We start from the raw sequence: 25,917 nt of genomic DNA, 5'->3' as shown, positions 1-25,917 counted from the left end.
CATCCACAGCATTACAGCCTGTTTGTACTCCTATGCATGTCCTCATGTAAATTCTCAATAAATGATTCATCCAACCTGCTGGAAGTATTATTTTAGGTCTTCTAACATCTAATTCTTTTTTTTTTTTACTCAAGTCATAAAATGTACTAAAATACAGACATAGTACATACTGTACCATGATAATAAACAGAATTATGAAATGAAAGGGAAAGATAATGATAAGGTATGCAGAGTACTATATAGTGAAGTTAAACATAGATGTATAATATGTCACCCTTTCCCAGGCCACTGCACCTTGCCTTTATCACTGCTGGTTGACTTGTGCAACTTTTTTTTAAATTAATTTATTTTAAGTTTTCAACATTCATTTCCACAAAATTTTGAGTTCCAAATTTTCTCCCCATCTCTCCCCTCCCCCACCCCAAAACACCTTGCATTCTGATTGCCCCTTCCACCAGTGTGCCCTCCCTACTAACTCCCTTCCCTTTCCTTATCCCCATCTTCTTTCTTGTCCTGTAGGGCAAGATAAATTTCTATTCCCCATTACCTGTATTTCTTATTTCCCAGTTGTATGCAAAAACAGTTCTCAACATTTGTTCCTAAAACTTTGAGTTCCAGCTTCTCTTCCTTCCTCCCTCCCCACCCATCCCCACTGAGAAGGCAAGCAATTCAATATAGGCCATATCTGTGCAGTTTTGCAAATGACTTCTATAATAGTCATGTTATGTAAGACTAACTACATTTTCCTCCATTCTATCCTGCCCCCCCCCCATTTTTTCTTTTCTCTCTTTTGACCTTGTCCCTCCCCAAGAGTAATATCTAATTCTTTAGTACCTTCTCTCTCTTTCAGCTATCATGAAAATTGATTTCTTAGTGATTTCAAGCATGGATTTCTTACATGTTCAGCTACTTTTCCTATAATCTCTAGTGCCATTTTTACTTCTTCTTATGGTACATCAGAGACTGAGAGTTGGAACCAAAATGTGATTTTGTCATTGTCTCAAGCGTTAACTTGTTCTGCTCAGACTTTAGGCCCTGAAGGGCTGAACAGGCTACATGTTATTAAAGATTTAAACATACTTGGAACCTTTAGTCATGGAGACCCAGATCACTCATAGCCTAGGGAACTTATATAAACACCAAGCTTTCTGCAAATTTGTTTTTCCCTCTATCACTCATCACTGTTCTGTGAAATGACACTGTTCATACACATAGACCTTCGTCCTCCCTTCCCCCCGATGTGGAGCTCCAGCTTACTTACCTTATATTCCCCTTCCGCTCCACCAGCTACCCTAGAGGAGGAGAGCAGGGTCATCAGGCCCAGCAGACCATCACCTTCTGTTGGCAGGGTACCCCAATCCCATCCCTCTCCTCTGCCTCAAACTCTCTAACCTTCCATTGCCTACTTACTCCTTCACTTTACCTAAGCCACTTATGGGCTTGGCTGTGCACTGGATCTCTCTATTACCCCCAAGTACACCGCTTCCATAATTAGAAAGCCTGACATCCTCCTATCTGACCATAATTTCTTATCGTTCCTCATCTCGCCATGCTTCACTGTCCTATACCTGTACTCCATTCTCACGAGACCTCCATTCTCTCTACTCTGCTGTGCTTTCTCAGGCTGCTCCCTGAGCTACAACTTTATTCTCCTCTCTCCATCTTCAACCCATTTCAGCTCTACTCTTGAATCCTTGTCCCCTTGGCCTTTCTCAGCCCTTCTCTTGCTAGATCTCTGTCTTAGATTGCTCCCATACTAACCTCTATTTAACAACTTGTTAAGTACTTCTGTTTATTCACTTTATGCTGTTTATGTTTAATTATTATTCCTCTTATTAGACTGAGACTAGGAATTATTGGATTCCCCTTTGCCTAGCAGGGTCCCTAGCACATAGTAATAATAAATACTTGTTGGTTCATTAATTGTATTTATGGTGAATACTGGGCCCACAGGGATCAATGCTGAGAGTTGACCACTTCCCTTTAACTCTAGTCTTACAGTGAAATACCTGCTAGTATTTATCAGTATCTGAAACTGTTTGTTGACAATGAGTTTCTCATTCCCCTAAACCTGTCCCCTCTATCAGATTTCTGTTATTTTGTTGAGGACATTGCCATTCTCCCAGTCACCAGGGTTGAGATCATCTTCATCCTTTTCTCCTGCATGACCTCCCATAAAAATCAAAGAGAGAGAGTGTGTGTGTGTGTGTGTGTGTGTGTGTGTGTGTGTGTGTGTGTGTGTGTGTGAGAGAGAGAGAGAGAGAGAGAGAGAGAGATCCGCTAGATATATGCATTTACTCGATAAGCGTTTGTTACGTGCCTTTATATACAGGCATTGTGGTAAGCACTAGAGATCTAAGGCAAAAATGAAAAAGTCACTGTCCTCAAGGATATTACATTCTCGTAGGGGAGACGACATGTATACATATAAGTGTAGATAAAAGAAAAACAAGGTAATTTTGGAGGGGGGTGGGGTAAGCTAGCAGGTGGAGTTGGTAAGGAAAGGCTTCCTGGTCTTGGTCGAATTTCAGCCAGGGATTCTAGGGCAGAAGTTGAAGAAGGAATGCATCTCATTTTGAATTCGAGGCAGAGAGGCCGATTGAGAGTCTATTGCAATAGACTCCCCCTATTGCAAGGGGGAAGTGATAAGACCCCAGCCTAGGGTAGCGTTTGAGCAGAGAAGGGCATGGATGTGTAGGAAGAGTCCCTCGGTGACTGCTTGGATGGCTGGGATGAAGGGCAGAGGGCCTAACTGTAAGGCTGCAAATCTGTTTAACTGGGAAGATGGTGGAGAAATAGGTGCAGGCACTGTTGGGAAGTGGCTCACACTCCTTCCCTGCACCTCCTTTCTTCTGTTGGTTGCTCTTTTCTGCAGTTTCCTCCCCACTCACTGTGCTTTGGAGCTCCTCACTGCCTCTCCCCAAGTTTTTGAGGCTATGGCCCAACCTCTGGATATCCTCTGGAAGTTTTATTGGCTTAAAGTGTTAACTTTCCAGGGGAGATTTGCATTTTAAGAGAACTGCTTTTAATCCTAGAATTTTAAAGGGGGCTTTTTTTGTTCTGAGGGTGGGTGGGTGAGGGATACATTTCTTGTTTAGCTTATTCCTCCGGAGCCATTGATTAGATAAGCAAACCTAGAAGCAAAGCTATGATAAATCCAAGAACTCAAACTATTGGCGTAGGGACTCCTTTTTCAACAATAATTACAGGGAAAACTAAAAAGTAGTTTTTGACACTAACTCGTACCTTGGGGCAGCTGCATGGCCAGTGGATAGATAGAATGCCAGGCCTGGAGTCAGGAAGATTCATCTTCCTGAATTCAAATCCAGCCTCAGATACTTACTTTGTGACCCTGAGTAAGTCACATCTCCCCATTTACCTAAGACTCCTCATTTGTAAAAGGAGCTGGAGAAGGAAATGGCAAACTGCTCTAGTATCTCTGCCAAAAAAATCCAAGTGGGGTCACAAAGAGTTGAATACAACTGAACAATAAAATCACCTTACATGATGTCATAAGAAATTTGTAAATTTCTATGTAGCTTCTTTGGGTACTCCCAACTTGCAGGGTAGGTAACTCCTCATGCTTGGGGTAACTATTTCAAGTTCAAGGTACTCTGTGGGTCTCTACTAGTAAAACTCTAGGTCATAAGTACTCCTCATCTGCATGTTCACTTTTGATAGGTAACTAGAGGCCACAGTTATTTCAAAGCAAAGCCGTTTAGAAATATTATCATAAGATCATGATCAGTAAGTAGAACATTATTCCCCCAGAAACTTAGGGAGCAGTCTTCTCCAAGCATTCATACTTTTAGTAGGGAGATGGGAACTCATGTTGGGAACACATGTGCAGGGACAGTTGGTGGCTCAAAATTACTGGTTCCCTATTGTGCTCCTGTGATGTCCTTATGCTGCTCCTCACTGGGTAAGACATCCTCATTGCCTATATTGCTTTGCTGGGCTCACTGGGACTATTTTCTTTAATGCCTATTTCGTGTGTTGTCCATAGTTTCTGTTGCCTCTGACTTCTGGCTTAAATGATGTCCTTGGCTAGGCACAGCTATGTTCTTTCAGAATGTACTGGAAGCCTTTCTCCAGGACCAGTATAAATTTTGAAATTTCTGTTTCCTCAAAGTTTCAACTCTGAGGCCTGCCATGTCCTGAAATACTAGCATCCAGGCACCAAAATCTCAGGGTTTTTGTTTGTTTTTTCCAGTGGCCTACTCCTTATAATGTTATCAGGCTATTCAAAAAACTCAATTGCACTGTTATCAGATTGCTTTGGTAATTGTTATTGGGTTGCTTAAGAAAATTTCCCAATTTGATTAGGACTATTATGTATTACATGTACACAATCTAAACAAAAAAAAAATTTACAAAAAAGTAAAGGAGAATGGAAAGTTATATCTTACCCATTTTTGGAGTAGTGAAGAATTTGTAACCAGACACAGGATTAGAAGAGGCGGCAGCAGCAGCAGCAGGTGGCATGCGTCTATGGTGGCCGCAGAAGCAGACTGGGTCCATTGTCTGAGTCACTTAGCTTAAAGCCCCTGGGGGAATTGAGCAGCTGATCTGAACCTCAGCCCTGAGCATGGTTCTGGGGTGAGGAGGAGCACTACACCCTCCTCTTGACAAAGGATTCAGAAGTCAAGTAACTGACTGGGAAAATGCCCAATAAAGGGGAAAAAAATAAGACCATAGAAGGTTACTTTCTTGGTGAACAGGTATCTCCTTCCATCCTTTTGGATGAGGAAGAACAATGCATACTGTCAGAGGAAGGCAAAGCTTCTGCCTCCAGTACTTCCAAAATGAATATGAAATGGGCTGAGGCCATAGAAGAGCTTGAAAAGAGACTCAGCATCTTGCTAAAGGAGAACCAAAAAAATGCTGAGGAAAAATTACACCTTTAAAAATAGGCTGACTCAACTGGAAAAAGAGGTCCAAAAAGCCAATGAGGAGAAGAAGGCTTTAAAAAGCAGAATTAGCCAAATGGAAAAGGAGGTTCAAAAGCTCACTGAAGAAAATAGTTCTTTAAAAATGAGAGTAGAGCAGATAGAAACTAATGACTTTATGAGAAACCAAGAAGTTACAAAACAAAACCAAAAGATTGAAAAAATAGAAGATAGTGTGAAACATCTCATTGGAAAAACAACTGACCTGGAAGATAGATCCAGGAGAGACAGTTTAAAAATTATGGGGCTACCTGAAAGCCATGATCAAAAAAAGAGTCTAGACATTATCTTTTATGAAATTATCAAGGAAAACTGCCCTGATATTCTAGAACCAGAGGGCAAAATAAATACTGAAAGAATCCACCGATCACCTTCTGAAAGACACCTGAAAAGAAAACTTCTAGGAATGTTGTGTCCAAATTTCAGAGTTCCCAGGTCAAGGAGAAAATATTGCAAGCAGCCAGAAAGAAACAATTCAAGTATTGTGGAAATACAATCAGGATAACACAGGATCTGGCAGCGTCTACACTAAGGGATTGAAGGGCTTGGAATAGGATATTCCAGAAGTCAAAGGAACTGGGATTAAAACCGAGAATCACCTACCCAGCAAAACTGAGTATAATACTTCAGGGGAAAAATGATCATTAAATGATAGAGAGGATTTTCAACCATTCACGATGAAAAGACCAGAACTGAATAGAAAAATCTGACTTTCAAACACAAAAATCAAGAGAAGTATGAAAAGGTAAACAGGAAATAGAAATCATAAAGGACTTTCTAAAGCTGAACAGTTTACATTCCTATATGGAAAGTTAATATTTGTGACTCTTGAGACTTTTCTCAGTGGGTAGGTGGAAGAATTATACACACACATACATATAGACAGAGAGTATGGGTTGAGTTGAATCAGAAGAGATGATATTCATAAAAAAATAAAATAAAATGAAGGGGTGAGAGGAAAATATTGGGAGGAGAAAGGGAGAAATGGAATGGGGCAAATTATCACTCATAAAAGAGATAAGAAAAGTCTTTTTCATTGGAGGAGAAAAAGGGAGGAGGTGAGAGGGGAAAAGTGAAGCTTACTCTCTTCACATTTGGCTTAAGGAGGGAATAACATGCTCACTAAATTTGGTATGAAAATCTATCTTACACTATAGGAGAGTAAGGGAGAAGGGGACAAGTGGGGTGAAGGGGATGATAGAAGAGAGGGCACATGGGAAAAGGGACTAACTAGAAATAAACGCTTTTGGGAAGGGACGAGGTCAAATGAGAGAATAGAGAAAAGAGGGGGAATGGGGTAAAATGGAGGGCAATATAGTTAGTCTTACACAACATGACTGTTATGGAAGTCTTTTGCAAAATGACACATTTATAGCCTGTATTGAATTGCTTGCCTTCTCAGTGAGGATGGATGGGGAGGGAGGGAGCGAAGTTGGAATTCAAAGTATTAGAAACGAATGTTGAGAATTGTTATTGCATATAACTGGGAAATAAGAAATACAGGTAATGGGGTATAGAAATTTATCTTGCCCTACAAGAAAAGAGAGAAGATGGGGATAAGGGAAGGGTGGGTGTGATAGAAGGGAGGGCACATTGAGGGAAGGGGTGGGTAATCAGAATGCAAGGTGTTATGGGGTGGGGAGAGGGGAGAAGGGGGAAAAAATTGGAACTCAAAATTTTGTGGAAATAAATGTTGAAATCTAAAAATAAATCAATAAAACTATTAAAAAAATATAGAAATAGCATTAAAGAAAAAGCATTGCCATCTGCTCTGGTGTCACACCCTAAGGACCACAGGACTCTTATGTCTGACTTGTAGCCATGTGTGTTTTCTTCCACACTCCTATGGCTCCTTGAGAACAGGGATTGAATTACTTTTCTAGTTTGTATCCCCAGCATTTAACACAGTACTTTGTTAGGCTTAATACATGCTTTATTCATTCATTCTTTTTTATCTGGATAAGGTATGAATTCTTTGTCCCTGGGCCACATTATCCAATTCTTTCTGGAACTGACTTAAGTTCACACGTCTCTCTAACTGTAGATACAGTGTAAGTATAGGTAAGTATAAAAAAGTATTTTTTTAAGTGTAAGTATCTATTTACTGCTGATACAATTTTGGCATTCTTTCTGGTGGTGATTTAATTGCATCTTAAAAATGCAATTTAAGTTCACAACTTTGTAATAGCAATAAATATTCACTGAGTTAGCACTTCAGGAAGATACCACAAAAGCTGGGAATCTTTTAGACATTAAAAGAAGCCTTCCTACCCAAGGGTTGGTTCCAGACAGAGTCCTAGAGCAAGAGGCAGAGAAGATAAATGCATTTTGAGCCTCAACAACAAAAAGTAAGAAAGGAGACAGAAATTCCTAGCCTCTGGAGACCAGCTAACCATACCAGCTTGCTGACCTCAAAAGGGAAGAAGGATCTGCATAGCAGAGATCGATCCTTTGATAATTAATATTTTACATTTACACAGTCCTTCACAGTTTGCTGAGTGCTTTACATACATTATTTGATTTGATCCTCAGAATAACTCTGTGAGATAGTTAAGTGCTCTTCTTTTTCTCATTTTACAAATAAGAAAACTGAGACTGTGAGAGGTTGTTTCTTGGCCTTGATCACACTCTAAGTGTCTGAGATAGGATTGAACCCAGGGCTTCCTGATTCCAGGTTCAGTGCTCCAGTCATTCATTATACTCTGGTCCTTTCAAATCTGATGACCCTGTTAGATCATGGGGACAACACAGGTGCTAAGAGAAGGTAGAACCCACCAGAATTGGAGGGGGAGGAGAGTTTTCTTGACTATTAGAAGAGAGGAGAAATTTCAAGTCTCTTTGGTAGAAAGCTAGTTATTTCAGGAAGCTAGGTGGCGTAGTGGATAGAGCATTGTACTTGGAATCAGGAACACTCTTACTAGCTCTGTGACCCTCAGCAAGTCACTTAACCCTGTTTGCCTCAGTTCCTTATCTGTAAAATGAGCTGGAGAAGGAAATGACAAACTACTCTAGTATCTTTGCCAAGAAAACTCCAAAATGGGGTTATGAAGAGTTGGAAACGACTGAAATGACTGAACAAGTTATTTCAGCAAGACTTGGCAAATTAATGGCTAATATATGGAGGAGATAGTGATATCCAGTAAATAGCAGAACAATATAAAAATAACTAGATATAGATATAGAGTAACAGAGATTGAATTACTTTTCTATTTGTAATCCCCAGCATTTAGCACAGTACTTTGTTAGGCTTAATACATGCTTTATTCATTCATTCTTTTATCTATATCTATATTCTATAACCAGATCAAGGATCAGACATTCAGAATCCCCAATTTGGTCCCAAGAAGTGCCCTCTTTACCAGAGAGTTCAGTAACACCTACTGAAAATCAGTATCCCCCTTGCTCAGCATCTCATCAACACCCTTTTTGAGTGTTGCACCAGGAGAGGTAGACCAGGAAAGGCTGACAGATATAGTTGGATATGAGATACTAGGGGTTAAGAAGGGTAAGATTATTGAATATCAGTTTGGTCCTCCATCAGTAAATTACATCCTAGAGCCTTTTTGTGTTTTCTAGTTGTCAAGAAACACTGATAATTTTGGTAAAATCTTACTGGAACAACATTCCTTTATAACAAAAGTCACTGTGGTTAAAATATCTTTTTAAATTAAGCATAGCACTGTTAGTATGCATCATCTGTAGTTTAACACAGTGTTCCCAGCTCCTAAGGAATGCACATACTTCCCCCGAAGGCTAAGGACCTTTGATTTGATTGATACCCAGAACTGGAGCCCAGATATTTTTTTTCTTAAAGCCACCTGTCTCTCTGATGTTAGGTCCTCCTGATGCCAGCGTAGCTCTAGTCAGTGCTTTTTTGTCTCCCATCAGATTAGCACAACCATTTCCCACCCATAGCCAGTACCATGGAGCCATATAGCAGCAAACTTTTATTATAAAGATTATAATTATTATTATAAAGACTGATTATTATAAAGAAGTTTGGTGGGGGTTTTTTTTTTTGGCTATTTAACACCAAGTATAGATAAAATGAATGACTTTATTATCTATCCTCCCTACCCTACCCCACTGTGCCCCTTTTCACACATATGTATACACCTGTTCCCCGGCTTGATCTGGAGATTTTTGTCTTTCCTAAGGAAAGGGGATAGTAGCCATAGAAGCTTTCTGTTACTTTAGTGACCTGCCTTGAGTCACCAGGAAAGGGAAGCTGCCAGGAAAAGGGTATTGATGAGATGCTGAGTGAGGGGGCTACTGATTTTTAGGAGGTGTTATTGATCTCCCTGGCAGAGGGGGTACTTCTTAGTGCCAAATTGAGGATTCCAAATATCTGATCCTTGATCTTCCTCTTGGAATACACACACACACACACACACACACACACACACACACACACACACACACGAAAACTCATGTGAGAGCCAGGTCATAGCGTGTTTGCCAGGGAATCACATGGATATTTGTGTTTTTGTGTGAGGAAGGTAGCTGTGGCACTTTGAGCTCGTCCTTACCTGTGTTACTCTGTATTGCCTTTTCTTCCTTGAGTGTTTGGGCATGACAGCTGTTGGGGAGGTAAGGATTCCCTGTGTGGACTTAGTTATTATGTTTTTAAAAATGAGCCATCTATGTATTTGACCTTGGTTCCTTGTTGACTCCCAGAGACTTATCTTGCTATACCAGCTTTAGGGGCTGAGGTAGGGAGGATGGTAACACTATAGGGGGAGAGGAGTAAGAGAGGAAAGAGAAATGAGAGGAATACAAAGAAAAGGGCATGGGGAAATGAATGGGGAGTTGCGGGGGAGAAGGAAGAAAACCAGGCCAGAAGTGTTGGCTCGCCATGGTATACTGGAAAGAGTACTGGATTTGAAGCCTGATAATTTGAGTTAGAATCCTGGCTCTACCATTAACTACCTGTGTGACCTTGCACAAGTCTTTGGACCTATTTTCTTATTTGTCAAATAAGAAGATTGGAAGATATGACCTTTAAGGTCTTTTCTAGTTCTAAATCCATTATTCATATATACAGTTGCTCTCTGATCTATAAAATACTTGGATCTTACTCTTGGGGGTGGGGGGTGGGGGCTTCCTTATTCCACTTCATACTTAGTTGGGCACAAAAGGCAAAGATGTAAAGCTTTTTCTGCTTAAAGACTCTTAGTTGAGGTGTGAATTCTTCCCCCTTAACCTCACCTTCTCTAATCTGGGTTTACATGTGGGCTGAGACCTGTACTAGGAGCCATTAATATCCCAGAGAAATCACTAGTTCCTTTATGTTTATTTAATGTGTGAATTTAAGTTTATACTGTTTGGTAGTGTGTTTCTTAAAGGTGAAGTAAGTTGTCTGTCTCAGATATGAAGGGAAGCAATTGTTAAAGTTTTCGTTTGGCCTGCAGTAATTGTTGACATAATGGATATTTCTGTCAGGCCTCTTTTTAGCTTCATGTTATATTTCTTTTATTTTATTTTTTTAATTTTTTTATTTATTTTTAACACAGTTTATAACAGATAAAGCAATTCAAACTTTTGGTTAGGTGACACATCTTTTTAAAGCATTTACAGTATGGACCACAAAAGAATTTTTTTTTTTAAACATTAACCAGCTGAGACACAGATCATATTTATGTTGCTAACTTCACAAGCTCTTGACCTAATTGTCTCCACAGTATTACTAAGAATTAAAGGACCGTAACTTAGTGTTGTGGGTCTAAAGTCCTATGCCTAATAGTTTTATTTTAGACAATTCATGTTATGTTTCTAAGTCTTTTGAACTGATTTTGCATTGCTGAGTAGTTTCCTGTCCCTTTCCACGTCTATTCAATTCAGAGGAGTCACACTTCAAATCTTATCTGCTGTCTAGACTGGCCAGTCTAGTTCATTTTGTCTGCTTGTCATTGCCTGCCTAGTGCCACTGTCTTCGTGAACAGCATTCTAATTGGTGATGATGATAATTAATGGTTCTTTTCAATTGCTGGCCTCAAAGCCCTTTGCAAACTATTAAACTATAGCACATCCACAAGGTTAGCTATTTTGTTTTGAAATGAAGAAATTGAGGCCAATCTTTTAGATTTGTATAGTGCTGTCTGACTCCAGGATTTAGTAGTAGTAGTACTAACTACGAATTAAGTAGTGCTACTATCCCACCTTCCAGATTATCCTTACTAGGACACACTATTCCCCCTATGCCGTCTGTCCAGTGTTTTGACTCATCAGGGTTGATACCTTCATTTAGGGAGTTTCCTTCAATTTAATATTCATAGAATATGTCTGTTCAGCAGATGAAAGATGACTAGAATGTTTTGCCTAAATTTATTTAAGATGTATGTTTTTTCTAGAACTCTAGAAACAAGTCATATATATGCATGTTTTTAATGTCTTTTTAAAAAGTATTTTATTTTACAATAGTGTTTAGGGTAAAATTCCTAAGAATTCATCTCCAGATCAAGGAATTCTAAAGCATCTTTACCTCTTCTATTTTAGGAATAAAGAGAGGAAGGTGGTGACAACATTATTGATTGGTTCTGCAAACAGCATTGTAGAGAAGGAAAAATGGAATCCATTAGGCCAAGTGCATAGAAACACAGATTCTTTTGAAAAACAAGTTTCTGTCTTGTCATGGAATATTTTAAAAATCATTTTGAAGTACTCAGCATTTTAAACTACCCTAAACAGTTTGTACCCTAGCCTAAAAGCTAGTGAAATTTGATGGGGAAATGTCATTTTCTTGCCTTGCCCTTTGTCTAATTTGTATCATTTAATTTCAATAGTTAGAAAATCTTTCATGATAAATTTCATGACATAGACAGAGTAGTCCAGAATAAAAGCACCATACAGAAACTCTACAGTCCAGTGAGCTCATTGGGTAGATCTGAGACGTTTTAAAGTGCAGAGTTTCATTTGGCAGATTTTGCTTCATTTGCTCAACGGTATTTACTCTGTACAAGCTACTGTGCTCCATATGAAGGGGAGGCCATGGTGAAGATGTAAAGCATGTTCAAGTGCTATATAAAGTTAACTAAATTTAAATTGAAAAGCAGGTTTTTGTATCAAGGGAGCTAATATAGTAGGAGAGTTTAGATGGTTACAAAATTGTTACATTTTACATTTACTGAAGTATAGTAACAACAAAGACAACAGTGGAAACATAGTTTAGAGCAGTGATTATTTTAAAGTGTTTGGCGTTTCCCCCACCACAAGTAGTGGTTTAATTTCATGTTCCCTGAAGTCCAAGAAAAACCCAACAAAGTATACTACTATGTTTGGCATACGTCCACGTCCAAAACTGGGCCCATCATTTCTCTTACCTCCCCAGTTGCCCCAAACCTGTTCTAAGCCTTGGTTTCCCCTTTTTCTCCTAATTGTGCCACCGCCAACCTAGACATCCAGGTTTAAAACTTTGCAGTCATCTTTGATTTTTTTTCCCCCTCATAACACTTTTTTCTCATTTCCTTAATCAAATCAGTCTTATTGATTGATCTCCCTTTTCATTTCTGTTTTAATTTCTCTTATCAAGTTATTATAAAATATGATGCTATACAATTCACCTAACTTCTCAGTGCTTGAGGCACTTTCTAAGACTTGTAAGTTGAAGAGAAGGGGCCAGCAATACCAATGAAATTCCAGTTCCAGTCCCCATCTCATCCTGTCAAATCCCCTTACCTAGATCATTGCCTACGAACGGGTTTCTTTGCCTCCATTCTCTCCAACCTCCAAACTGACATTCATTTACAGACTGTTTCTTTTTTTTTTCCTCTTTTTAAATTTAAAAAAAAATTTTTTTCCAGTTTATTTTTAACTTTCAACATTCACTTCCGTGAGTTTTATGTTTTCTCCCTCTCCCCAAGACAGCATGCAATCTGATATGGGCTCTACATATACATTCCTGTCCAACACATTTTCATGTTAGACAGCGTAAGTTTCTTAATGAGCCACTGATCATGTTATTCTCCTCAAAAACCTTTAATACTTCTTGACAGTTAAAACCAAACTCCATAACCTGTCATTTGAAGTCCTTCTGGTTTGGCCCCATCTAACCTTTCCAACTTATTTTCAGTATCTTCTTTTTAAAAACCCTGGAGCTGCGAAAAAACTGAAACACTCTCACCTTTCTGAGAAGTTGTCTGCCTTCATGCTGTTATTACATTATCTCTCTGGGGGCAGCTAGCTGGTGCAGTGAATAGAGCACCAGTGCAGGAGTCAGGAGGACCTGAGGTCAAATCTCACCCCAGACACTTGACACTCACTAGCTGTGTGACCTTGGGCAAGTCACTTAACCCCAATTGCCTCATCCTGGATCATTTCCAGTCATCCTGATGAATATCTGGTCACTGGATTCAGATGGCTCTGGAGGAGAAGTGAGGCTGTTGTGACCTGCACAGGCCTCCCTCACTCAAAACAAAGTCAAGGCAACTCATGTCATCATCTCTCTGATGGCATGGTCTTTGGCAACGAAGGACAAGCGAACACACATTATCTCTACCTATCAGCATCTTATTGGACTTTCAAGGGCCAGATTACATTCCATCTTTCCCATAAAGTTTTCAAGTTTGTATCATAGTTATCTATGTACATATCTGATCTGCCTTATAGCTTGCAAGTTTTATTTGGGGCAAGGATTTTATGATTTTTCAAACAATGTTGTATCTTCAATGCCTAGTACCGTACCCTGAACATAGTAGGCACATAATGTTTGTTGACTGGAACAGAATTTGGGATTGCAAAATTCATTTTACATATTAATATAATGAAATTCCTTTCATGATGAATTATATAACTGGATCTCTATTAGAACAATATTCTATGGTTTTTTCATTTCATTTTGGATGGTACTTCTTTCTTTTTTAAAAAATCTAATGAAAGGAGATTTTTGCTTAGTCATAACCAGAGGCACTTCAGATTTAGCTATGGTATTATAGATGGATGGGGAATATAAACAATATATGAATGATGAAACTGGAGGCTTTTCAAAGTTCCTGTGCTACTGAGGAAAGCTCTTCTCCATCAGTTTAAATTTCATGCCCCTACTGACATACCTCCAATTGATTCATGTTTTCTTTCTGTCTTTTGCTTTTCTCTTGAAAGTATTTATTCATGGAGGAACACGGAGTGACCCAGACAGAACACATGGCTACCATGGAAGCTCACGCAGTGGCCCAGCAAGTGCAGCAGGTTCATGTAGCCACTTACACAGAACACAGCATGCTGAGTGCTGATGAAGACTCCCCTTCTTCTCCTGAGGACACCTCCTATGATGATTCTGACATCCTCAACTCTACTGCTGCTGATGAAGTGACAGCCCATCTTGCTGCAGCAGGTAATTTGACCTGAGAGCCTTTTTTGGTTTGTTGGTTGGTTGGGTTTTTTTGTTTTCTTTTGATTGCTCCTGGGATTCTCTAGGAGATCTTTGCTTTCAGTTATTGAACCTGTGGCAAGAGTGGAAAGAGCACTGACCTGTGAGTCAGAAGATCCAGATCTGAGTTCCCTCTCTGTTACTAATTAGCTCTGACCTTAAACAATTCGTAGCAAAACCGTAATTTCCTCATCTGTAAAATGAGGAGTTAAAGATGGTTGGTTGTTGTCCTTCGTTCTCAAAGAGGACCAAAATGACATTACCGTGATAAAGTGAAATTTCAGTGTGTCGGACTGCGGCTGATCAGACCAATACAAGCTTGGAATGCTCTACCACAGGTTGGGCACAGATAGTCCATATGAATTTTTGGGGTGGATACTCCAAATTTGCGCATCCTACGTTTACTTTGTGCTGTCTCAATTCTGCTTTGCTCATAGAGCACAGCACCCTTTCTGATGTGGGCACACCATGCTGAGCAGTCCTGTGTCAGTGTCTCCCATGTTGCACAGTCAAATCCAAAGTTCTTGAGAAAGACCTTGAGAGTGTCCTTGTATCGCTTCTTCTGACCACCATGTGATCGCCTGCCCCATGTGAGTTCTCTATAAAATAGTCTTTTTGGCAAGCATACATTTTGCATTCTAACAACATGGCCAGCCCATCAGAGTTGCGCTCTCTGAAGCATAGTTTGAATACTTGGCAGTTCAGCTCAAGCAAGAACTTCAGTGTCTGGTACCTTATCCTGCCAGGTGATCTTCAGAATCTTCCTAAGATAGTTCAAATGGAAGTGATTCAGTTTCCTGGCATGGCACTGATAGACTGTCCATGTTTCACAGGCATAAAACAATGAGATCAGCACGATGGCTCTGTAGACTTTCAGTTTGGTAGTCAGTCTCATACCTCTTCTCTCCCAAACTTTTCTTTGGAGCCTCCCAAACACTGAGCTAGCTCTGACAATGCATGCATCAACCTCATTTTCAATGTATACATCCCTGGAAAGTACTCTACCAAAGTAAGTGAATGTATCCATAGCATTCAAAACTTCTCCATTTGTTGTAACCAATGGTTCCATGTATGGATGGTGTAGTGATGGGTGATGAAGCATCTGTGTTTTCTTGGTGTTAGTTATTAGGTCAAAATTAGCACAGGCAGCGGAGAATTGATCCATACTTTGTTGCATCTCAGCGTCAGAGGCTGCATTGAGTACACAATCATCTGCAAACAGAAAATCATGCACCATCACTCCCTCCACTTTCATCTTGACTTGTAACCTTTTCAAATCGAAGAACTTACCATCAGTATGGTAGTTGACCTTGATGCAGTGTTCATCCTCATTGAAAGCATTTTGCAACATGGCTGAAAACATCATGCTAAAAAGCATGGAAGCAAGCACACAGCCCTGTTTCACTCCATTGGTGGCTGGGAAGGCACAAGAGCATTGTCCATTATCCTGAACCTGGGCAAACATGCTATCATGTTAGACAATTCATAGCAAAACCATAATTTCCCCATCTGTAAAATGAGGAACTAAATAGATCTCTAATGTCCCCTCTAGTTTTAAAATTATGACTCCTTTCAAGAGCCAAGAACCTATTTTCTTCTGGCATGATGTTATTCCTAGCATGATACTTTACTGAAGCAGAATACTAGACTGGATAGCATGTAGACTTAGAGATTTTGGAAGACTGGTCCAAATCCAACTGCAGACACTTCCTCGCTCTTTGACCTTACCCTCTCTGGGTCTCTGTTTCCTCATCTGTAAAATAAGAGAGTTGGACTCAGTTACCTCTTTGATTCTTCCCAGCTCTAAATCTGTGAAGCTATGATCTGATGAAACTATGACCATACTTTTTCTCAGACAGATAGTACATTATGATGGGAAGAGAACTAGGAGTAGAAAATTTGGGTATGAGACAAGCCTTTAACCTCTGATCTTCATCTTCTGTAGATATTGATACTTTCTGTGCCTGTTCTACATGGCTGTTGTGAGGAAAAGAAAGGCTGTTAATAATTAGTCATCATTAATCTTAAACATCCAATTAATGTGTAAGTGGTGATGAGTTGGGTGGTAATGGTGGTAGTATAATTATGAGGAGGAGGAGATTTTGTTAACTCTAGAATATGTGCAACAGTGGAAATGTCATTGTAACCAACATTTTGTTCAGGGACAATCAGGTACAAAGTACAACCAAGCCAAAGCAAAGAGATTTCAGAGCTCCAGCGCTTGAAAAGACATAAAGATCCATTCCTAAACAATCTGTTTATTACCTTACTAGACCCATCATGTAAACAAATTCTCTAAATCAAGTAATTTTATACAAGCAACTCTGCAATTTCCCCATTATCTGAACCTTTGAGGGAAAGAAGGTTGTTGATAGTTATCCTTGGATGGACTTCAGTTATTAGCGATAATGGCATGAACTTTCTGATGGTGAGAGTTGTGAGACATTGGAAAATACTGACGTTTATGTTGGGCTTTAAGTTTTGCAAAATTGAGTCTCATAACCATATGAGTAGAATTCTTGATTTTGTAGATGGGGAAAAGGAGGCTAAGAAGGTCACTTAGCTAGGATGTGTCAGAGGTGGAATCCAGGTTTTCTAGATTCCAAGTCCAGTAGTATATCCATTATATACATTGCCTTTCATCTATGAAGGAGTTTTTGTTAATTTCTTTACTGGGAATAGGTTTGGTACTGAACCAGCTTCAACCTTAACCTCCTAAAGAGTAGTGGGTTATCATTGTTTTACATGAAGATATAAAAGACTGGTTCCTGGTCAGATGACTAGGTGGATGGCCTCATGAGGCCCTTTCTAGCTTTATGATTTTGTGACAGCACCGCCAGATGACTCCATGTACCTAGCCTAGTCTGAAGTTAATAATAAGTTGAGTGTTATTTAAGGTACCATATAAATAAACAGTCAGCAGAGAAGTATATTTATAGACAATGGAATTTTAGAACTTGGAGGGACCTTAAATATTTCTGCCTTTACAAGGCAAGAAGCTGGAGCCTAAAGAAGTGAAATGATTTGTCTGAACTGATAAAGCTTGTAATGGTATATATAGACCAGATTGGAAGCCAGGACTTCTAGCTCCTGGGCCTTTGTGATACTGTTCTCACTTATTCTTCCTCCTGTCTTCTGCCCTGATCACTTCTGACTGTTCTCTTCTTTGCTGGCTCATCATCCATGTCCTGCTCTCTAACTGGATTTACCCTCAAGCTCTTTTCTTTTCTCCATACACCTTCTCTCTCAGTGATGTCATCAGTTTCCATGCATTCAGTATTATCTCCATGAAGTTGACTTGTAGATTCATAAGTCCAGCCCTAATCTTTCTCTTGAACTCCAGTCCTGGATCGCCAATTGCCTTTCTCATTGGATATCCTTTAGGCATCTCAAATTCAGTATGTTCAAAACAGAACTCATTATCTTTCCCCCCAAAAAACTGACCTCTCTTTCTAACTCTACTTTTTCTGGCTACCACCACCCTTCCACCTACATTTACCACTTTGGTGTCATCCTCAACACTTCACTCTCTCACCCTCTAGATCCATCTTGTTCAACCATATTGTAAGGCAGTCATCACCCCTTGTCTGGACTTTTGTAATAACCTCCTGACTGGTCTCCTTTTCCAATATCTATACTTTCCAACTCTGTTTAGCACTTAAAGCCCTTTACAATATGGCTCCTGTCTACCTTTCTAGGCTTAATTCTTTTCCTTCATGTACTTTCTGAGGTCCAGCCAAACTAACTTATTTGCTGTTCCTTATTTGTCTCCATACCTTTGTGCAGCTATCTCCTATACCTGAAATGCATTCCTTTTCCACTTCTGATTCTTAGATTCCTCTGTTCCCTTCAAATTGAAGCTCATATGCCACCTACTACATGAGGCCTTATCTTCCCAGGTCCTAATGCCCCACCCAGTTACTCTTTACTTTCTGTGTATTTTATATTTTCTTATGAGTAGCTGGGTGGTATATACAACACTGGACTTGGAATCAGAAAGACTCATTATCTTCATGAGTTCAAATCCAGCCTCAGATACTAACATTGGGACCCTCAGCAAGTCACTTAACCCTGTTTGCCTCAGTTTCCTATCTGTAAAATGAGCTGAAGAAGGAAGCGTCAAACTACTCCAGTATCTTTGCCAAGAAAACCCCACGTAGAGTCAGAAAGAGTCAGATACAATTAGAAAACAACAATGAATATATATCCTATTTCTCCCACTAGGATGGCTGACCTTGAGGACAGAGACTTTTTTCTTTTTTTGTCTTAGTATCTCCAATACCTAATGCAGTGCTTTATGCCTAATAATAATTTACTTAATAAAGACTTATGGACTGATTGATTCACTATACCTTGTTGCCATCCTGCGAAAAGGAGGTTCAGTAAAGCTTAGTACTAGAACATCATACAGGGTGGTACATGAGAGAAGCATGGATTATTATGATGGACAATGACAATTATTATGATGGACTTTTAGTATGACTGCTTAATGGTATGTGGTAAGTTTTTCAAATCATCAGTTTTATATACCTGATATCAAGAACTCTGGCTCTATAGAAGATTAAAACTGAGATCTGGTTAAGATTTGTTTGGAATTTATAGTGGAATTCTTCCACTTTCCAGGAGAGGGCATACTGACATTATAAATCTGCATTCTAGATGGGATTCTTCTGTTGATTCCTGGGGACAGTAGTTGAGACTTTTTAAGAATAAGGATTTGACCATCCAAATTTCCTGCATTCTAATAGAATTATAAGAACAATAACAGATGAAAGATCATGTAATTCAATCTCATTTTATATGTGAATGAAGAAACTGAGGCCTGGAAAGAAAGAATTGCTATTATACATGACCACATGGCTAATTAGTAACAGACCTAGGACCAGAATTCAGCTTTCTCAATATCCTTTCCTTGGCTCTTTCTGTTCCTTCAGAGTTTCCCTGTGCAAACTCTCATTTCTTTCTTCTCTCATGTAATTTCTAATTACAACTAACTCTCAGTTTCCTCTGCTGATTAAGTAGGCTTTAGGTAGCATGATTAACATTACAATTTGCAAACAAAGTCTTTCAAAAAAAACACCAAGGTTAATAAAGATTCTTTCTAGCTTTATGATTTTATATGGTCCAAAAGAGTCAAAATCATGCTTTTGAATCATTTAGTAGTAGAGAAGAAAAAGAATAATTATTTATTTCCCTTGAAGTAAACCTGAGTATTATAACAGTTTAAAAATACTATCTGTGATGAGCAGGTGAAGACATAAAGAACTTAGATAATCTAAAACATAACAAATCCCTTAATAACCAAGTTTTCCTGTATTTCTGGCAATTAAGGTAGAGGTATTTTGTTTGAGAAATGACTGACTGACTTAGATATTATTCTGTTTTCATCTTTTTTTGTACCAAGTACAAGCTCTATTTCTGAAAAAGACTGGCCTTAATGAAGCTTCATTGCTTTGTGCAGATGATATCTCTGTAGTTAACCAGCAATTACTGTATATAGACCAGGGCGAACACCCTGGCAAAGTAGGGGTCACTTTCTATTTTGAAGTGGAAGAAAGAAGTGTACACTGTGGAGGTAGGAGAGGAAGCACTCTTAAAACTTGAACCCTAGTGATACTTGACATGTAAATTTGGCCACCAAGGAAGTTGTTTGTGAATCATAAAATTTAAAGAGGCATCAAGTTACCCTCTTGTCAATAAGGTAAATGCTTAAAAACCTAGGTTAGATATCTTTAAACATTTACTTGGTGGGAGATTCACTACCCTCTCTCAGGAATTCATTACAGTTCTGTTACCAGAATTAATAGTCAAGAACATTTTGTTTTCGTTGGGGCCAATTTCCTCTGGCTTGCCTTTTCGACAATGAAAATGAATAGTCTCAGAAAAATTCTTTGTGTATTTGAAGTCATTGTTATCTTTGTATTCACCATACTAAACAACAAAGTGTCTCTTTCCCTTCCGTTCTGTCCAAGCTCCTCTCTGCGTTCTTTGTCCCCGCACCGCCCCCCCTCCCCCCCATATCCTTTATCCGTGTAGTTACCAGTAATAAAGGTTTAGCCTCAAACACTCATATAGTGTATAACAAGGGATCACGCTTCAGCCTACACACACATAGCACACTCCCATTCATTTATCCTCCCTGGTATCACATCTTCTCCTCACCCTCCAAAATGCAATTACATTGCTGATTAACATTCAGCTATTCACAGACACTCTGATCCCAGGGCCTTTCCCATCTCTCCTTTAAAGGAAAGTCCTAGTTCTAGATAGAAATGTATGCTTGCTTTTACTCAGTTCCATATCCCAAAAATTCCTCTGGGGGCATATATATTAAAAAGAGAATTCTTCCTTCTGCAAACCTTAGGGTCCATGGACAATCCAGTTGGCAATCACAAATAATGGAAGAAAGTATGTATATTTCCAGTGGTGTCCAGCCTTTTCTTGTTATGACATTAAATTGTACACAAAATAGGCTTTGCAACCCAAAGGTCTGAAAGGGAACTAAAAGCAGCAATGACGTTCTTGTGTCACAGTGATTGTCACCAGCAAGCCCTTGACCCTGAATCATTCACTGAGTGTTTCTTAAGCACCTGTTGTGTGCCAGGCATTGTGAAATTGCTCCTGTCCTCAAGAAGTTTACAGTCTGGTGGGGAAGAGGGGATAGAAGATATCAATCAGTTAATCCATTAGAGAAGCATTTAGGCATTGTGCTCAGTGCTGCATGTGTGCATACCCCCATGGGCAAAATAGATATGAGACAGATGATTTTGATGGGGAAGAGGCTAGCAGCAGAGGGAAACCAGAAAGACTTGGTGGAGGAAGTGGCCTTGAAGGAAATGAACAATGCCGAGGGACAGAAGTGAGGAGAGAGGGAATTCCATGGAGCATTTAGGCCATGTGTGGCACACACACTTGTTATTTCTCATCTTTCTTGCTTCCTGGGGCATTAGCAGGGAGCAAAGTAGCAACAGAACTGGTGATGGGCTGGCATATGCCAGAGTGCTATTATTTCTACTACTAGAATCCCCCAGGTCTCCCTTGTTTTCAGGGAACATTGGGAAGCCTATTATTTTTTTGGCAAAATGAATCCTCAGTGACTCGTGGACTAATAGCCAAGATTAAGATTCCCCCAATAGAGAAATGGTCAAAGAATATGAACAGTTTTCCAAAGAAGAACTGCAAAGTATCCACAGCTGTATGAAAGAGTGCTCCAAATCCCTTAATAATAAGAGAAATATAAGTACTGTTGATGATGGAGGGGTTGTGGAAAGATAAACAGTGTTGGTGGAGCTGTGAAGTAGTGTGGCCATTTTGGAAAGCAATTTGGAATCCTGCAAATAAAGTGACTAAAGTGTTCCATACCCTTTGAACCAGAAATTACATTACTGGGCTTATTGCCCAAGAAAGCCCATCAATAAGAAGAAAGTCTTCATATTCTCAAAAATTTCATAGCAGTACTTTTTGTGATAGCTAAGAATTGGAAACAAGGACCCATCTATTGGGGAATGGCTAAACAAATTACGGTGCATGACTATAATGGATTATTGAATATTACTCTGCTGTAAGAAATTATGTATGTGATGAATACAGAGAAGTATGGAAAATCTCAGTGAACTGATGCAGAGTAAAGTCAGCAGAGCCAAGAAAAAAATACACATAGTGATTACGACAATGTATATGAAAAGAACAAAGGTACACCAAAAAAATCAAAAAGTTAATGTAGCAAAAGTATAAAGACAAAGAAGGATTTAAATGAAGAAATATGAGAGGATACCCACAACCTATGCTTCTGTGCATGTAGAAGGTCCAGTAGGTATTGTCCACTGCACAAGGACTTGGACTTTTTCAGTCAGCTGTGCTGACTTTTTTTTTCTTTTCTAAAAATATTAATTATGTGAGATCGCTCTCTGGGAGTGAAAAGGAGGAGGGGGAGGGATACTTGGGATAACTATGATAACATAAGAAGCAGAAGATATCATAAAAATTTATTGAAAAAGAGAGTCAAAGTTGGGTATCAGTGCTGTGTGGTCAGTGTTCTGTCAGGTACTTGTTAAATAGGGTTTTAAAGATGCTAAGGTTGATGATATTAGCATTTCAAACAATGTAGCACTCTGATTTGGAGCATTCTCTTTGGCAACCACACAGGGGGCTGCTAACCATGCTTGCTTTTGTTGGGTCCTAATGTACTTTCTAAAATTGGAGCAAGGAATAGGTTCAGTGCTTCCCAGGCCTCTAAAATGCTACTACACATGCAAATTGTTTTTCTGCTGGCTGTTTGTGGTTGACTAGGGAGATAAAATAATGTTATTACTCTACGACTTGCCTCTCCATTTCTAATGTATATTATACGTTCGGTTTCTGGGAGTCTCTTTAACAAACAGTTGTAGGGAAATAGCTCCAGTGAATGCTGTACTGATAGTGCTTCAGTGGAATCACCTCTTTGTTTATAAAAGATGACATAAAATTTTGATTTTCAGGGAAACTGGTTTAAATTACTATAAACAGATACACATTCAGTATATCTGTGAGAGTCTGTTAAGTTAACATACTTTTTATCTTAGTTGTTTGCAGAATCCATAAATATGATCAGTTTAAAAAGAATGTTTGTGGAAATGTCCTTGGCCAATTGAGAACCCAAGAGCCAGGACTTCACATTGTAATTTTTCTGAAGCTTAGCTTTCACTTCAGGTATCAGATTTTTCGTTTCAATGACAAGGCAGTCCTGCTTTCATTAACCTTCTTTCGTTAGGGTTGGGGTGATAGTTTTCATCTCTTCCAGATTATGTATTTCCTTGCTAGGAGTAAAGCTTTCATCAGCTAGGCCTTGTCATTACCGTCTCCTCTGTTGGCAACATTCCCAGAAAAAGAGGCTTATGATCCAGAGAAAGTTGTCCCATTCGGCAGAGGTGCTCCTCTAACTTCCTCCCTCCTCTTACACTAGGAATTTATTTAATAGCTTTTTGTTGTTGTTTAATTTCTTTTTGATGTCTTAGCTGTGTCTGTTTAACTTGATGGTGGTATTTTAAAGGCATGGGAAGGGTTAGAATTGAAAATGAAATCCGTTGCTTTGGGATGACCTCTTATTGTCAGTGCTTCAGTTTGTGTTGTCATAAAACACATGTGGTTGTTATGGAAATAGTGCCCCCTTGAGGATGTGAGTTTTGTGAATATAGATTTGCCTTGTTATAAGAAAATTCTAAGTGAAAAATCCAGATTTATCAAGCAGATGAGTCATTTTATGGAGGGATTCATTGCAGGCTTCCTTTAAATAGTTTCATTAGTGCACTTAAAATACTCCATTTACAAAATTTAATTTATAAACAATGTGTGAAGAGCATAGGATTCATAGCATTGGAATTTTGCCTTGGAAAAAGTATAATTATCTTTGTTTTTCATAAAGATAGCATATAGAAGTTCCAAGAAGTTTACATTTACTAGTGTATTGTTACATGTAATTAACATTATTTGTAAAATAAATGTAAATATATTGGAAACTTTATTGACTTAGACCAGGGACCGGGAACCTGTGACCCTCTACGTCCTTGAGTGTACAGCCCTTTAACAGAATCCAAACTTTACAGAACAAATTCCCTTAATGAGAGGATTTGTTCTGTAAAATTTGGACTTAGAAGGCCACACCTCACGACCTAGAAGGCCATATGTGGCCCCGAGGCCACAGGTTCCCCATCCCTGACAGATAGAGCATAGGTAAATTAGGTGAATTGAAGTTTTCTAGTAGATGATGGGTACAGTACACTGAACCCTGGATTTGGAGTCAGAAGATATAGGTTAAAGTTTTTGCTTCTCTACTTAACAAGCTGTGTGACACTGGGCAAAGTAATTTAGCCTTTTGGAAACCCAATTTTCTTATCTACAAAAGAAGATAGTAATATTGACAAAACCCACTTCCCAGGTTAGTTGTGAGGAAAATGTTTTACAAGCTGTAAAACTATGTAAATAGGGGCTATTAAAGCCAAGAATATGTTTGCAAATAACTTTGAGATTCTTCACTGTAGATTACTAATTTTCCTGTAATGATTTGTCAGAAAATATGGGTATAATTATTTTCTTAGGAGACAAGATCATTGAAACTATAGAGACTTTCAGAGTTTAAGATATGGCTTATTTGGAATAGAGAATTATTAATACTTAGAAGCTTGAGTAAGCTATCATAGAATCACAGAATGACACTACTGAAAAGGACTTGTATCAGAGTTTAGCCTCTTCCTTTTATTGATAAGGAAGCTGAGGCCTAGGTAGGTTACAATTACAGAGTTGTGCCCACAACTCAGATCTTAACAGCCTCTAGTCCAGGGGCCTGCTGTGTCACACTGAATCTTTTTTATCTGTTGGATAAAGTGAGGTACACTGAATATTATGCATATACTTATTGATACAAACAACAACTTCCATTTTGAACTGGTCTTGGTTTCTGTCTTAATTCCATTCTTAGTTTCAGCCCATGTATTTTGGTTACAGGTCCTGTGGGAATGGCAGCTGCTGCTGCTGTGGCAACGGGAAAGAAACGAAAACGACCCCATGTCTTTGAATCTAATCCTTCCATCCGGAAGAGGCAGCAGACCCGATTGCTAAGGTGAGACTCTTCTACTTTAGTGGACTTAGCCTTATTAACGCTGCAGTGGGTCTATGATGGATTTGGAAAGGTTATCAAGTTTAGCAGAGAATCTTAAGTTTCTTGAAAGAGGGCTTGTTTCCTTCTTTATATTTGTATAAGTGCCTGGCATACAGTATGCACTTAATAAATGCTTGTTGATGACTGATTGATTGATTGAATACCTTAAAAAACAGAAAACAAAATTCTCCATAAGCTTAAAACAATCCAGAACTGGTGAGCCATCAGTATGATCAGCTTCATTCAGTAGAAAAGCTTTTAGATTAGTTTACTTAGAGGAAAAAAAAAATTCACCTGCAAAGATATAAGAAATGATTGGCTTAATGTCAGAGTGACAGAAAAATACCTGGGAAGCAGAATGGAGCAAAGACCAGACATAAGGTGTTATTAGACAGACCAGCATAGTGAACTTGGCATTGGCTCAGGGAAAATTCTAGAATGTGTTACAATGCATTATTGACTATCTAGAGTAGGATGCAATGATCTTAAAGAACAATGTAGTTTTAAAAAAGGCAAAAATAACCTAATTTTCTTTTTTACTTAGTAAATCATGAATTTTAGACTGGTAAGTTAGAGATATATTATTACAACATTAGTGAGGATAGTTGGCATTTATATGGCCCTTTAAGGTTTGCAAAACATGATTTTATTTGAGCCTTATAATTGTTCTTTAAGGTCAGGTTGACAAGCATTTATTAAACACTTACTGTGGCATGCACTGAATTAAGTGCTAGAGATACAACGAAATACGGTGACACAGTCCCTGGTTTAATGGAGTTTACATTTTAACAGAGGAGACAACATGCAGACAATTAGGTAGATAGGAGATAATATGTTATAGGGTGGTGGAAGGGACTGTGAGAAGGGAAAGAAAAGGTAGATGGGAGGAGATAGGATTTGAACTGAGTTTTGAAGGAAATCAAGGAAAGTTAAGAGGTAGAGGTGCAAGGGGTAGAGCATTCCAAAATGGA

General features: G+C 38.9%; 1 protein-coding gene across 2 annotated transcripts in view; it reads left to right on the top strand.

Annotated features, from left to right (window-relative positions):
* NRF1 (nuclear respiratory factor 1) overlaps window positions 1-25,917 on the top strand; it is a 143,640-nt gene that overhangs the window by 27,777 nt on the left and 89,946 nt on the right. The window contains exons 1-3 of one of the 2 annotated variants that reach the window (XM_072652757.1): window positions 6,993-7,010; window positions 14,046-14,277; window positions 24,793-24,907. In XM_072652757.1, the coding sequence (XP_072508858.1) occupies window positions 14,055-14,277; window positions 24,793-24,907 (338 nt within the window). In that variant the 5' untranslated portion in view covers window positions 6,993-7,010; window positions 14,046-14,054. Of the gene's footprint in view, window positions 1-6,992; window positions 7,011-14,045; window positions 14,278-24,792; window positions 24,908-25,917 lie in introns of those variants that run through there. The other variant, XM_072652756.1, reaches the window with a different exon arrangement.

Source organism: Notamacropus eugenii, chromosome 3 (assembly GCF_028372415.1).
Source record: "Notamacropus eugenii isolate mMacEug1 chromosome 3, mMacEug1.pri_v2, whole genome shotgun sequence".
NCBI classification, from domain to species: domain Eukaryota; kingdom Metazoa; phylum Chordata; class Mammalia; order Diprotodontia; family Macropodidae; genus Notamacropus; species Notamacropus eugenii.
The sequence above is the reverse complement of the archived record's forward strand: the minus strand, read 5'-3'. Positions and strand labels throughout refer to the sequence as shown.